Consider the following 16,215-nt stretch of genomic DNA (forward strand, 5'->3'; position numbering starts at 1 on the left):
TGACACAAGAATCAAAGACAATAAGGCTTTTTCTTTAAACACAGAAAGCTGTGGTGATCTGGAAAGCACTGCCTGAAAGAATGATGAAAGCAGGTTTCATAGTATCATTTAACTGGGTGACATATGTAGGTAAACAGTGACGGGAATTTAGAGAAAGAACAGGAGTGCAGCTAGGTAGTTAGACTTACTAAAGAGCCTGTAGATGCACAATGGACTTCCTGCTGCATTCTATCATTCTATGATTCTCTGTAATTTCATTTATTTACAGAAGATGGTTAGATAGAAAACTGGTTAAAACTCACTTGGATGCCTGCCCCATATTAGCACCTCAAAAACGAGAATAACTTACTTACCCCTCTCCTCAACTTGCTTCTCTCTGAAGCTGTTGATGATTCCAGGTTATACTATGAACACCAAATCCCTTCCATTACCCCATTATATACATGAGTCTAGAGAGTTTGGCTTTCTGACAGCTGGCGGGGTGGGGTAGGGTAGGGAGACCAGCATTATGACAGAGTCTGGTTCTTCTTTCATTCAACATTCATGCACAATTGCTTCCTAGGAGCAGATATTGATGACAGCTCAAAACCCTGGCTGATTGGACAAAGGAAGAAAGGAAACAAAGCCAAATCATGAGGAACATAGGTAAGGTGAGAGCAAAGGTCTTTTCCCCAGGGTAGGGGAAATCAAAACTACAGGGCAAATTTTCAACTGAGAGGCGAAAGATTCAAAAAGGGGGCAACTTTTTTTCAGACAGAGGGTGGTTTGCATGTGGAATGGAATGCCAGAGGAAGTAATAGATGGAGGTACAGTTACAACATTTAAAATACATTTTGAAAGGTGCATGAATACAAAATGTTTAGAGGGATATGGGCTAAATGCATGCAAGTGGACTTGCTTAGTTTGGGAAACTTGGTCAGCATGGACAAGTTGGACTGAAGGGTCTGCTTCCGTGCTGTACGACTCTATAATAACTGCCATTTGCTGAATACACACAGGATTGGAATCTGTGGTCCTTTGAACTCTTTAGCTCTGCAGCGCAGTGTACCTGCTGAGAAATGAGACACACACCTGCTAAAACACAAACCTTTACACAGCGAGGCGCTGCAAAGTGGAATACACTGCCTAAAAGGTTAGTGGAAACATGTTCAGGAGTCGTGTTCTTTCCAAAGGGAAGTGGGCAATTATTTGAATATTTATGCTTTTAAAAATAATTATTAACAATAAAGAGGCTTGTATCTGCAATGTACAGCAGTTTTAAACACTGGCTGAAATGTTTATGAAATTTGAATCTTATGGAACTAATCTACACACTCAGCAGAACAGGTAAGTGTTTAAATACTAATATGCTATCACTTAAATGTAAAAAATGAGGTCTGCAGATGCTGGAGATCACAGCTGAAAATGTGTTGCTGGTTAAAGCACAGCAGGTTAGGCAGCATCCAAGGAATAGGAAATTCGACGTTTCTGGCATAAGCCCTTCATCAGGAAATGTTTCCAGAAAACATACACCAGTCTTCAATGGCTCAAATGACAAAGGCATCACCCAAAATGCCATTGCTCTGTATACATTCAGTGTGGCCATAGGAGTGGCTCCAAATGGCAGCAGTCTCCTGTAGAATCCAATATAAATATCACCTTCAGAGGGCACCATGGTAACCAATCAGACATTTAATGACAGGAGATCACTTCTGCAGTGATCTTATTCTGTCATCAGTCCACCGGACCCACTGGAATTTTTGGACTTGTTGTAAAACAATAATTAAATATCAGCTTTTAAAGAGATCTCCCACGATGTTGTTCATAGAGAGACTGCTTTAGAATTGAAGTTATGAACTAAGTGTGTAGGGTAAGCAGTGCAAGTAACAAACCTTTTATTTATAGTAAATGATTACTACTACAAACATATTGCACATGAACATATAATTCACTGATTTTCCTCTGTAACACTGGAATATCAATCCCACTGCATGATAAATAAACTAGAAATGGTCCTGCATTAGCTAACTCATGAATAATAAGGGTGTTGTGTATTCAACTGTGCTTGCAGCTAGTTAATGAGGTGAAACATTATTCTAACATATGACTGATTCGGTATGATTTTACAATATGCTGCTGGATCAACTGGCTTCTCTCCCAACAAGCCCTACCTCTGCAGACAGCAGGTTTCCCATCCGGAGTTTCTCATCGAGTTCAGTGCGCTGTTTCATCATCTGATCCTTCTCATGCCGTAGGTTGGAAATCTCTTCCCGGATTTCCTGTTGGTCACAGGCACTGCCATTACGCAACTGCCCATTCTTCTCAGACAGCTCCTTCTCCAGAGATTCAATGCGGCTCGACACTCTCACAATGTCATTACTCAGCGCCTAAAGAAAGAATAATAGTAAAGAAAACTAACCAACACTCCAAGGTCTTGAAATAAATTGAAAGAAAGTGAGAATACTTTTTCTACAATCTGCTCATGTTAACAGTGAAAGGTAATGTTGGACAGGCCACAAGCTTCCAGGTTTGGTCTCTGGTCTGTGTTTGGAAAGCTGATCTCATATGGATGATGATTACAGTGTCATAATGGGTTGAAAAATGGCGAGTCAGCCAGTATTCCCACTACTGATCAGTTTGCACCCAACTCTGCTGTTAAGTGAATGCTGAGCACAAGGTTCAGCAGGCTCAGAGTTTAATGGCCCATTGAAATTTATTCTCTATGCTTACATATACAATACTGTATATATGAGGTCAGAAACTGCTGCTGACAATAGTAGAATGGTATATTCAGTCAGTTGCTTTAGGAGAGGATGGGAGAAAAATTGCAGAAAATCAACTTGAACAAGTTCTCTCTGCACTTGAAATGTAGTCCAGTACTCTCTAATCTGATTGGCCTTCAAATTTAACTCTTAAGTAAATAGGATCCCCATTTTTTTCCTTTTATAAGGTGGTCTTGACTCCAATGTTCCTTCATCCTACTGAAAAGTGTTCACTTAGGCTCTAATCTGATGCAATGTTGGAGTTGCTACCTCTCAATCACTCATTCTATAGAAGGAATTTCTCACCTGACTGGACCGCAGCCTCTTGCTCTCCAGCCCATTCTTCTCCTGCAGCAAGGCCTCCTTCTTTTCTACAATGATCTCGCGTTTGTTCAGCTCCTCTTCCAGGTCATCCAGAGCCTTCCGTTGTTCAAGAACCTTCTCAATCTCAGTGTCTAACCACCTCTTCTGCTCTTCAATTTTCTACAAGAAAAGTTGATCATCACTACACGTGTCACAGCAAAGGGCTCAGAAAGGAGCTTTTCCCACTTAAAATAATCATGGGTCATTAAAGTCTGTGTGTGTTTTCACGCACTCTCACATTCATCAGTCGTCAAGCACAATGCACTTTCAGCTTCTGATGTGAGCAGCCGCATGTTGGCAGAGATCACTGTCTATCACAAACATGGCTCTTCCCACAGCCTGCCAAATCACAAGGGGCTGCAATAGGAGGCTAGAATATCCTTAGCTTTACATTTAATTTGAAGGTGCTCCTGGTATTCCACCACAGTTGCCAAGCTTTTGATGATCTACCCTTATGTTGTGTTTTGTAAGCTGGTGTCAAAATGCTTTATCAATTATGTTCTCATTAAGTGTCATGGGACATTTTGTTACACCAGATACTATATAAATGCAAGATGGTGTTGTTGTTACACAGGTAGGGAGTTTCCTCACTATGGCCTGGTTCTGCTGGATAGCTGGGAGAAGGCACATCAATCTCTCCTAACAGCTGTGGAGCCCACCTGGTGGTCCAGCACTTAGTTCTTATTGCTGTGGTTGTGGATGAAATTCTGCCACCTTTGTGACTGGCATGACAGGGGAAGTAGAACACTAGCAAAAAGGTCCTATTAGAACAAAGTAGCGTGGCCTTTACCCCCACCACCCCTCGATCTTTGGCAGCTACAAAACAAATGCCCCGTCCATGTTCCTCACTCACTTAAAGCAGATGCTCGAGACATTTCCATCAAGGTATGTGTGTCCACTAGTGTTATACAAAAGAGGGAATGTCACTCAATCATGGATACACCACAAGATTCAAGCTGGTGTCAATTCCCATCCAATCTTCAAGGCTGTGATGTGCTTATAGGTACGCAAATCATTCAACTGTACTTGCTCTTAATGGGGCTCAAGCAGTCCTTCATTGACTTATCCAATTGCCATTTGTAACGTCTAATCATAAAATGTAAAGATAAGTACAATTTTTTAGATTAGATTACATTCCCTACAGTGTGGAAACAGGCCCTTTGGGCCAACAAGTCCGCACCTACCCTCTAAAGGGTAACACACCCAGACTCATTCCCCTACATTTACTCCAGACTAATGTACCTAACAATGTGGGCAATTTAGCATAGCCTATTCACTTAACCTGCACATCTTTGGATTGTGGGAGAAAACCCACGCAGACACAGGGAGAATGTGCAAACTCCACACAGACAGTTGCCCAAGGCAGGAATCGAACCCGGGTCCCTGGCGCTGTGAGGCAGCTGTGCTAGCTACTGTGCCACCGTACCACCTTTTGTTTCTGACTTAGTCTTCACCCAATGTCTGCACACATGCATTTTCCAACAAACATCAGAAATCAAAATCCTGGCCTTTACATAGAGGTGTCAATTGGAGTACACATTGCTCTGCAGAGAAAGGAAAGAGAATCTGTGACTATCCTGGAACTTGTGACTCAAATCAACGGAAGGAAGTGCATTCCCTGAATTGTTAAGTTCTACTGAGCATAACAAATAGGTAACATCTTGACCAGCTGTTGAATTTTAATTTTTCAGTCCGTTCACTGGTAACTTCCTTAGTTGCTTGTGTGCAAAATTAGTAATAGTCGTAGAGTTACTGTCATAATATGTCAGATCTCAGTAAAACATACAAACAAAATAAAAATCCACCCTACTCACTATTGTAGATGTACAAAAAATATAGTATGGTTAAGCTTTTAAAAACAACACTTAGCTGTTCCATGCTGTGAGGAGCTCCCCATACTGAGGTTTCTCTGAGCTCAGCTGTGAATTTCACTGTTTGTTTATTTTTCTTAGACTGAAATCCAATGTCCAGAGATGCTTGTAACTACATACCATAGGCAGTCAGCTGTGCAAGTTCACTGCCTGGTCAGTCAACTAAAAGAATGATGTTGTGAAACTTGAAAGGGTTCAGAAAAGATTTACAAGGGTGTTACCAGGGTTGGAGGATTTGAGCTATCAGGACAGTCTGAAAAGGCAGAAGCAGTTTTCCTTTGACCGTGAGAAGTTGAGGGTGACCTTATAGAGGTCATAAGGGGCATGGATAGGGTGAATAGTCAAGGTCTTTGCCACAGGGTAAGAGTGTCCAAAACTAGAGGGCATAGGTTTACAGTGAGAGGGGAAAGATTTAAAGGGGAACTGTAGGGGGTGGTGCATCTATGAAATGAGCTGGCAGAGGAAGTGGTGGAGGCTGGTACAATTGCAACATTTAAAAGGCATCTGGATGGGTATATGAATAGGAAGGGTTTAGAGGAAGATGGACCAAATGCTGGAATAGGACTAGATTAATTCAGGATATCTGGTCAGCATGGACCAGATATCCTGAATTTGACTGAAGGGTCTCTTTCTGTACTATAGATCTCTGTGACTCTATGTCAAAAACAAAGGTGAGAGGAAAGTAATTGTCAAATATTAAAACAACCCTTTAATTAGCAGTAAAATATACATTCATGGAAGTTCATAAATTGGCACAGGAGGTATTTGGCCCATATTGGACAGAACTAAGAAACAAATAATCTAATCATTTGAAAATAGAATTTTGTTGATGAAATTGAACTGCTCCAATCAATGTTCAGATGCTAACCACCGAGTTGCTCCAGGCACGTTATCACATTACCTGCTGCTCTTCGAGGCTGACTACAGACCCATTGCTGCCACTTCTCCTCTTTCTTTGGAAAGCTGCAATCTCTTCGGTTTTAATCTTGAGAATTTGTTGCTGCTGCTTATGCTTTATTTCAAGCTCCTGCATACAGAAGGAGGGAAAATGAGCTCATCATTACACTTGGGGGCATCCACAATTTACTACGTATTCACATATCCTATCTCTAGTCATTACATATACATTAAACTGGATGAGCTAAATATCTCAGGATTACACATTTCATCTCATCTGACATTGAGCCTGACTCTGAAGTTCAACCAGTGAGAATGTGTTTTCAGGTTCTTGGCTGTTAGTTGAGTTTTGCAATTCATTGTCACCTGTTTCTATTAAGGAATGTTGTGATCCTGAAATCTACCGGACTAGCAAACACTGTTGACAAAATAGCTGCTGTGCACTTTTAGAGTGTGAGGAAAATCCCACCCAAATTAGCATCAATGTTCTGCAGGCTTTTGACTAGGATCCCCAATTTCTTGTGTATGCAATGCTGACAGGAAGGTAGGGAGTTATTAGCAATTCATCAACACCAAATATTCAGGTGCAATGAAATGTAGTTGTCACATGCAGTCCTCAGCTTTTGTTCAATGGGGTGCTTTTTATCCAGCATTCATAGTGGCAGGGAAACTCCTCTCTCCTTTAAGCAGATGTAAAATGTAGGCATCCATTTGCAGAGATAGTGCAGTTTCTCTGCCCCTAAGGACGCTGGATAAAAAACACTCTACTCATAAAAGTATTTTATTATGTGCTGCACCTTGTGTTTACTCGCCTGTCTTAATCCTGATATTGTAACTCAGTACCAGAAATATTGAACTGAACAGAAAAGAACCAAAAAAAAATACACACCGTGCCCAAGTATTTATTTTGAACTACCAATTTAGTCGATCATTAAATTGTAAACTGACTTGATGTATTAAAGATTGGTGAAAATAACTGCGACTTCAAGGTGCAGTTTGTATCTCTTACAATGGAAGTTAATTACAATTGCCAGGAAGTGTTTTTTTGAATAGCTGCCTCTTTGAGTTGGTTTCACTGTTCATTGGGTTTAATGTTTCACTGAAGAAAAATGCTAAATTCTAAAATGTAAAACATACTTCAGTCTGTGCAATCACAACTTGTAGCAAACAGTACCTTCACTCGATGTTTTCCTTTCTGCATTTCTGTCTCAAGTCGTCTTTTCTGATCCATTTCCTCTTTCAGCTTTTTCTGCAACAGTGCTTGTTGCTGCTTCATCAGCTGTACATTTCTCTCCATCTCATGGATTCGCCGCTCACTCTGCGATGACAGTGAAACCAGTTGCTCTGTATCCCGCTTCTTTTGCCTGAGTACCTGGAAATGAAATGCATGTCAAGATTAGCAGCAGCTGAAATCTAGATTTACGATATATAAAAACACAGCAGTTTCTAGTAAGTACAGATGGGAGAATCCATTACACGATATTCACAGGACAGAAATAGGTCATTCAATCAATGGGACTGTGCTAGTATTAAAGCTCCATGTAAGCTCCCTTCCATCCTTTTCATTTAATCCATCAATATCATCCTCCTATCCCTTTCACCCTCATCTAGCTCCCCCTTAAACACATCAAAGCTGTTTAACTCAACTATCTTTATTGTAGCATGTTCCACACTGTAATCACTCTCCAACTATAGAACTTTCTCTACAGTTCCATACTGAATATATTTATGACTATCATATGCGTTTTTTTAGTTCTGATCTTACAAGTATAAAATCTTTTCCATATTTAACCCATCAAAACATTTCAGTCTTAATTACCTTTAACAACTTTTAATCTTGAATGGGTATATGAATAGGAGGGGTTTGGAGGGATAGGGGCCGGGTACTGGCAGGTAGGACTAGATTGGTTTGGGATATCTGGTGGCATGGACGGATTGCACCAAGGGTCTGTTTCAATGCTGCACAAGTCTATGACTCTATAAATGAGCCTCAACCTGTTCAACTTTTGATAGTTATTTTCATATCATGTTAGCAAACTGAATCTTTCACCGTCTGCGCCGCTCCATCCTTCCCATAATAAAGAGATCAGAACTGTTCAATGTTACAAGAATAGTCCTATCAAGATTCTACGTAAGTTAAACATAAATTCTTCGATTGAAAAAATAGCTGTACAATAATATTTTGCTTGCAATTGTAAGTGCAAAATCAAATTGCACACAGATTCTCATTCTGCAAGAGCAGCTATATCTCCTTCTCCCTCTTTTGGTGTCATTTTTCTACAGGTACAAACAACCTTTGTGCCCCACCTTGTACGAGTATAATGTGTTCCCATTATACAACTGCTGCATATGTGACTTTCCACTCAATCTAGGAATTCCATACTCAATAACCCAACGTATCTGTCTGTCAAATCAAACTTGCGCCAGCACATTTAAATGAGTCAAACATGGGAATTTTACAACTAAGAATGAATAATAAAAATGACAACCTGGGTTTTTCAGGAGTATAGAATTAGATGGGGCACAAAAAATAACTAAAAGGCAACCCATGTACTAGATTGCTATTCAAAGATATACTGCTGAAGAGAGACACGGTGCCAAAGCTTTTTGGTTTGCTCCCATAGGACAAGTGCAAGAACACCAAATTTCAGATAATCAGTGGGCGGCACGGTGGCACAGTGGTTAGCACTGCTGCCTCACAGCACCCGAGTCCCAGGTTCGATTCCAGCCTCAGGTGACTGTCTGTGTGGAGTTTGCACATTCTCCCTGCGTCTGCGTGGGTTTCCTCTGGGTGCTCCGGTTTACTTCCACAGTCCAAAGATGTGCAGGTCAGGTGAATTGGCCATGCTAAATTGCCCGTAGTGTTAGAGAGGGCAATTACTCTTCGGAGGGTCAATGTGGATTTGTTGGGCCGAAGGGCCTGTTTCTACACTGTAGGGAATCTAAACTGATCTCTAAAGTTGCAAGTTACAGTACATGGTATCAGCTGACAAGTGGATTCTGATTGGCCAAGGTCTTGCTACACTAATTACCAATTTAAGGTAAGCGGTTGACCTAATCGTATGCCTTACTTCTATTTGCCAGAAGTGACATATATTCATATAAGGGGACAAGTTCACAGCAAACGAAAGGAATACTTTCAAAACTTGCACTTTTATGAATTATCTGGGAGCCTGGGGAGCTTAAAGTCCTTTATGCTTTGTCTATGACAATGGCTCATCAATCCATCAGTATCACTTTTGTTTGGAATACATTGTAACTGTTTGAAATGTAACATTCTAGCACGAGTGCTGCACTGAAAGCTTCACCAACATACCCCCCTCCTCTCAGCAACACTGAAGTCTTGTACCACAAAGCAACTGTTTACAAAGATATATACCAGATTGGGACCCTGAAATAAATATTTTGAACCTGGCACATGTTGTGCCCTTTTGTTTTAAATAGTGGCCCAATAACACAGCATATTTTTCACCGTGGTCCATCAGAATTGGTACTTCCAGATTTTTACTCTTTCACTGTTTAGTTTAGCCATTTCATCAGAAGGTATTCGCAGCCACATCACCTCACATACCTGCACTTTACTTTGTGCTGCAACAATTTTTTTGTGATACTCCTGAAGTTTGGCCCTTTCCACGGGGTCCCTGGGTTCTTTCTCCTCAAAGTCCTGGAGCTGTTTCTGAGCCTCTGTCAGCTCCGCCCTTGCCTGCTCCGCCTCCTGCTCCAACTCTTGAATCTTCTGGAAGTACTGTTTATTCATCGCTTGGGCATCTTTCCCTAGCCATTCAAACATAAGCTAGTTTAGCTAAAGAGATATGGAGTGACTAACAGAAAACAAAAGGTCAGAACCTGTATATCCTGTCACAGTTTTATTTTCTCACTCACTCAAGGAACATAAGTGGCATGGACGTTCAGTGGTTAGCACTGCAGCCTCACAGCACCAGAGACCTGAGTTCAATTCTAGCCTCAGGCGACTGTAAGTATGGAGTTTGCACATCCTCCCTGTGTCTGTGTGGGTTTCCTCTGGGTGGTCCAGTTTCCTCCCACAGTCCAAAGGCTAGGTGCATTGGCCATGCTAAATTGTCCATAGTGACCAGGGATGTGTAGGCTAGGTGGATTAGCCATGGGAAATGCAGGTTTAAGGGATGGGGTGGGTTTGAGTGGAATGCTCTCTGCAGAGTTGGTGTGGACATGATGGGTCGAATGGCCTGTATAGGGATTTTAACTTGGTCCAATTGCAAAAGGTAATTTGAGGCTCTTTTTAATTGAAATGGCAGCATTAAAGCTGCAAAAGGCAATTTCACCTAACAAATGCAATCTGTTATTGTGAAATAATCAAATAGAATTTGCAGTTTACACATAAAAATGGCAACATGAAAATTCAAATGTGTTTTTACATGATTATGTTAATTCACTGTCAGATTGTAAACTTGCTTTTGTGACTGCACAATGTTTCTGTTAAAATGTGGACACAGGTGTTCACACTGGAAAACATTCAACACAAAAAAATGTGACTGAAAAACTGCACAAGTACATTATTTGGTGCAAATAGAAGGTTCAAACATATATATTTAAATATATTACAGATATAGATATGCTTGTTTATTATAGAGTCGAATGTGTCATAACACTTCTGCACTCAACTGTCTTTTCCGTGTAATGCTATTTCAACTTTCAAAAACATGAATTGAATTTTGATGCTGATGAAATACCTCACCAAATGAAAACACTATTCTGCCAAAGTCGGCACCCTGAAATTAAAAGAAAAATTATTGGAGAAACTTAGCAGGTTTGGCAGCATCTGTGCAGAGGAAGCAGAATTCACATTTCGAGTCTGGTATGATGCTTGTTTACAACGCTCAGTTCCGTTCTGAACTTCAGTGCATGCGTGGACTCCTGGAATGGCTGTGGAGGGTCAGCTCAGCAATAGTTGAGCGGGGACTCCTGGATGCAGTAAGCCCAGGGCGGGGACACTTTCAACATTGGTGAGACATTGATTGCTGCAGTATTGGTGCCCAAAGCTGGGACTTCTGGCTCTTGGCTTTGAACGTGGACCTTACCGAAGTCCTGGAACTGTGTTGGCACCGAGAAGCGAAGGGAACACTTTTCACCGTTTATGCGAAAATAAATCATTCATTCATTGGTCTTGAAACATTAACTGTTTCTCTGCCAACAGACACTGCCAAAATTGCTGAGTTTCTCCAGCATTTTCTTCTTTCGTTTTGAATCACTTCACACCAGTAGTTTTGACAGTTAGAAACAGTCTCTGAGCCAGCATTTAATGATTTTTCAAAATTAACCCCTTCTACCTGTTTTGATGAGTTCTTTGATCAATTCTTCCTTCATGCGGATATTGATGGCCAGTTCCCGCATCTTGTGCTGTGCTTGGACGAGTCTCCACTCAGAGTTGTTCATCTTGGGATGGTACACAGGGGAAACTTCCTTGAATTCAGAGAATGGCAGTGAGTGGGCCCCATCCTGGTCACACCTCCTGTGGGGAGCTGAAGAACATTAATATGGTCAGCCGTCAGGTTCTTTAATCTCAGTCTACCAAAAAAAGGGAAGCAAAACAGCTAACAGCAGTCATACATTAAGGACCGACATATAAGAGGTAAGTTTATAAACGTTATAATTCCAAGTAAAATCTATTTGCTCCTGTTAGAATTTGTGCTTCAAGAAAGAATCTGAAATTATTTGCATTTTTTTGGGAGGACAACCCCAGATTGTGCTGGGGCATTCCTGATTTAGTTACTGTTGTGACGTATAGAATCAGGCTCGTGGGACCTGACAGTTGCACCACAGTGAGATTGCCAGAGAAGCCCAAGTGCTCTTGATCCCATTACTTATAGTCATAGAGATATACAGCACGGAAACAGATTGCAGCTTTCACAGTTAGAAACAGGTTAATTTGGACAATGGCTCACTCGAACATGGGTCCAATTCTGTAGTCTATCACTTGCTTCCCCAGCTAACATTGTACAGAGGCAACTAATTCTATGGAGAATCTCTATAGAGAAGGCAAGATTAAAGTGATTGATGATATAGGTTACATTCAACACTCTGTAACAACCAGCCTAAATTCAGGATCAGTGTTTGAGATCATGTGTAAATGCAGATTACAGAATGACCTCGTAGATAAGTGGAAAAAAATAAACTAAAGGAGGAACATAGCTTTCATAAAAGGTGCATGCAGACATCATGGATGACATGCTCTGCTAGTTTCAATGCAGAATTCCAGGCACCACTACACTGTAGAGTCACCACGTAAGGGTAAGTGTGAGATAACGAAGGCAAATTAGAGAAACCTCTTCATGGTGACTGGGGAATTTAATGATAAGCAGAAGAGAGCCAGGGTCTGTACAAATAATAAGCAAAGGAGTGTTCATAGTCAGATAAGTCAAGTGTGAAATAAGTGCTTCAACAAGAAAAAACACAGACGATAGCTGAACAAAGTTTGACATGAGTAAGCCCATACCAGATGAAGGTCTTTGAGACATGGCCCAGTCAAGGATAAAAGATGGAAACCTATGTTTAATTATCAATCTAACTTAGTTATAATACATCCATAAGCCTTCTTAGTTATCGTCCATCATTTTACCTGAAGCACGAACAGCTTCAGGATATACCTGAGAACAATTAGGAGCAAGAGCCTTGGATTGAACAGACTGATCACTAATATACAGCCAGCATAACAGTCAGTTCATGAGAAGCTGCATACATTTCGTTACTTCACTTTGCAGACTGCTTGAATCACTGTCTTGGAGCTGATTAAGGTTGTTTCTGCTTTTCACTGTGCTAATCATTCCAGGCATATCTCTTTTTGTCCAGGTCCGATTGATCTGATATCTGTCAAGGGACAAGAGATTAATTTTCAGGGATGAAAACAATGCAAAATACTTTAATGTTTTCAGAAGAATGTTACACAGGTCATTACAAAATTGTTGCGCACTGCCTGCCTGTTTAGTCTTGAGTACTGGTATTTATTTTTTTATATCAATTTTTTTAGCTAACTTCTAGCTTTTTCATGTTAAGCAAGTTTTCAATTGGAAGAACGAAAATGTAAACCGGAGGACAGGCTTGTTTTATTTTGGTTAAAGTATTCCAAAGATTTAATTGACAGATTAACAGTGTAAAACTATACCAAAATTAGGAAGCAGTAACTATGAAATGAAATCATTAAAACTGCAATAAAATAAAGAACTGTGGATGAAGGAGACCTAAACAAAAACAGGATTGCTGGAGAAATGGTTCTGGAGAAGAGTCACTAGACGTGGAACAGTTATCTCTGCACAGATGCTGCCAGCCTTGCTGAGTTTCTCCAAAAAACGTTTCTGATTTTGTTGCATTAACAGTGTAGTTACTTTTAAGAGACTAGGTAAAAATCAAATGGTATTTCGTAATGGATAAACAGCTAAGTATCAAGTACGAGGGCTGATCAAAAGGTATAAAGTGCAGATATTAGGACACATACCTTGGAATTCAAAGAACTGGCCAGGAAGCACACCAAGCCCAGAACCATAAGTGTATTGAATTTTCCAGCTAAATCTTGCAAGGTGTTGTCGTAAGAACATGATTAATAAATTGACGTGCATTCAAGGTTGTGAACCCGCACATTTTGTGGAAAAGGTTATAGGCAAGAACTCAGACATTAAATGAACGCCAGTTTTGAGTCATAGAGGTCTATAGCACAGAAAGACACCCTTCAACCCACCGAGTCTGCACGGGTAAAATAACAACCTAATTATTCTAATCTCAGTTTCCAGCACTTGGCACTTTGCCTTGAATGCCATGGCATCGCAAAGGACATCTAAATAATTCTTAAATGTTCTGAGAGTTTCTGTCTCTACCATTCTTACAGGCAATGAGTTCCAGATTTCCACCTTGAAACATATTTTTCCCATATCCTCTCTCAACCTCCTGCCCCTTAAAGCAATGTCCTTGGTCATTGATCCCTCCTCAAAGGTAAAACGCTTCTGCTTATCTGCTATATCTGTGCCCCTCATAATTATATACATCTCAATCATGTACTCATGCAATCCTTTCTGCTTTAAGGAAAACAACTCCAGTCTGTCTGATCTCTCTTCATAACTTAAGCTCTCCAGTCCAGGCAACATCCTGGTAAATCTCCTCTGCACCCTTTCCAGTGTAGTCATATCCCTCTTCTGAGGTAGATTCCAGAACTAGACACAATACACTAGCTGTGGCATAACTAACTTTTTGTACAGTTCCAGCATTAGTTATCTGCTGTTAAGGTCTATGCTTTGGCTGATAAAGGAAAGTATCCCATGCACCTTCCTAATCATTTTGTCTACTTGTCCCATTATCTTATAGGACCAAAGGACATGTACACCAAGGCCCATTTGATCCTCTGTGCGTCCCAGGGTACTACTGTTCAGCATGTATTCCTTTTACTTTGTTTGTCCTGCATCACCTCACACTTGTCTGGATTGGATTCCACCTGCTACTGATCAGCCCATCTACATCCTTCTTTAATCTAAGGCAATCCTCTTCACTATTTACTACTTCACAATTTTCAAATCTGAAGTTCTGTTTACCTGGTTTTTCCTAGACTCCCACAAAAATCATCCTCCTCATCATCATCAGATCGCAACACAGTTGATCCACCATCTTTGTTGCAGTCTCTGTATAACACAGAATGCCTGTCCCCCATGCTTTGCTGCAGGCACTGACTGTGGCTATGAAATGCAATACTTGCATGTTCTGTGGAAGAGGCATTTGCAGACATCTATTGATAAAAGAGAGGAACATAATTTGCAGTCAGTTGAGTTTATAAACAAACAGGAATAAGATTGTGAAGTAACACATAGCACAGACAGCTTGAGACCAGTGTCTGAATTAAACCCAGAACTACAGTACGGATGTTTATTGCTGAACGATCATCAAAAGAAAGCTCAAAAATAAAGTCAACTGATCAAGGTCTGCTTTAATAATCTGAAATGGCACATGTTGATGATTCTGTGGGTAAATACATCACTTGGTAGACTAAAAATCAGAATGGTACACTTGTCTGTGTTGAGTTGTGTTGTAGACTTTGAGTCATGATTTCCAACTAATGACCACCTACTGTACAGCGCATGTCTGTGAAAATCAAATGAGGTTCTGGTTAGGCTTAGCTGTGTAATACTGCGCTGACAAAACAATTTACTTGATTTTACCACTCAACTATAAATGTTGAATAGATGATTGACTGAGGCACTGGAGTATATTTGGTTGCCAGTGCAACGATGCTGAGCAAGGCGATAGCACCTTCAGAAGACAGCGGAAAAAACTGTGGGAATAAGCCTCTTTCACTGCTTATTTGCAATCCTGATTCATTTGTTAGTTTACTCATTTCATTTGGATCACTGCTTGACTCTGGCCCTGCATCAGCACTTCATCAAACTTCATTCATGACTATGTTACTGTGAGGTTTGACAATTCTACTGATCAACCGGCTGACCTCTGGCCTTTCACCCTAGATAAAATGGGGTACTGAACAAAAGCTTTCTGTTTGAGGCTTAATTGTCTTTGAATCTCATTTCCCCATAACCTGCTGTGCATGATGACATTCACTGGCTGCCTATTAAATAACATCTCAATTTTAAAATCCCCTTAATTATTTTTAAATCCTTCCATTGTTTCATTTCGTATCATCATTGTCACTTTGTCTTGGGTTGTGATCTATGAATCAAAGAATTTCCCTTAGCCTCCCATTTTATCAGTGCCCAAACACCAACTGACTAGAGCAGACATTCCCATTCAAATCTGAATCAGTGAGTTTACATAACAAAATTGTGAAGAGTAACCTGGGTTTGCCATTTTGCTTTTCCCACCCTCTTTAGCCATCTGAAATTTCTACTCTGAAATTCCTACATGAAACCCATTGTACCTCTCTCCATCAAAGCTCACTTCTTTCAACATGCTTTTAGTCACCCTTCCTAATACATCCCTCTTTGGCCCTATATCAAATTATGCCAAATTGCATTCCAGTGAAATGCCTGGGGTCATTTTTCTAAATGTGCTACATAAATGCAGGTTGTTGTCATAGAGATGTACAGCATGGAAACAGACCCTTCGGTCCAAACTGTCCATGCCGACCAGAGATCCCAACTCAATCTAGTCCCACCTGCCAGTACCCGGCCCATATCCCAAGAATTTACACCACAGACCATGGAATCACCCAGTCTTCTGACTGCAATGGAAGAATTGACAATATTATTGAGTACAGTGGAAGATGCTGCGGTAGTGAGTACCATAAAAATAGAAAATGCTAGAAATAGTGTTAATAGAGAAAGAAATAGTGTTAACGTTTCAAGTTCAATAACTCTTCTTCAAATCTGAATGGG

The 16,215-nt window shown here is 40.5% G+C and overlaps 1 protein-coding gene across 3 annotated transcripts in view; it reads right to left on the reverse strand.

Moving 5' to 3' along the window:
- kif7 (kinesin family member 7) overlaps positions 1-16,215 on the reverse strand; it is a 41,546-nt gene that overhangs the window by 13,273 nt on the left and 12,058 nt on the right. For all 3 annotated transcript variants that reach the window (XR_009647148.1, XM_060852809.1, XM_060852808.1), the window contains exons 7-14: positions 14,425-14,615; positions 12,588-12,715; positions 11,179-11,370; positions 9,444-9,646; positions 7,047-7,244; positions 5,877-6,002; positions 3,048-3,224; positions 2,151-2,366 (exon numbers count right to left, since the gene is read on the reverse strand). Coding sequence is in view for 2 of the 3 variants with exons in the window: in XM_060852809.1 (XP_060708792.1) it covers positions 2,151-2,366; positions 3,048-3,224; positions 5,877-6,002; positions 7,047-7,244; positions 9,444-9,646; positions 11,179-11,370; positions 12,588-12,715; positions 14,425-14,615 (1,431 nt within the window). In the remaining variant the exon portion in view is untranslated. The remainder of the gene's footprint in view (positions 1-2,150; positions 2,367-3,047; positions 3,225-5,876; positions 6,003-7,046; positions 7,245-9,443; positions 9,647-11,178; positions 11,371-12,587; positions 12,716-14,424; positions 14,616-16,215) is intronic.

The sequence above is a fragment of the Hemiscyllium ocellatum genome, chromosome 39, assembly GCF_020745735.1.
Source record: "Hemiscyllium ocellatum isolate sHemOce1 chromosome 39, sHemOce1.pat.X.cur, whole genome shotgun sequence".
Classification (NCBI taxonomy): domain Eukaryota; kingdom Metazoa; phylum Chordata; class Chondrichthyes; order Orectolobiformes; family Hemiscylliidae; genus Hemiscyllium; species Hemiscyllium ocellatum.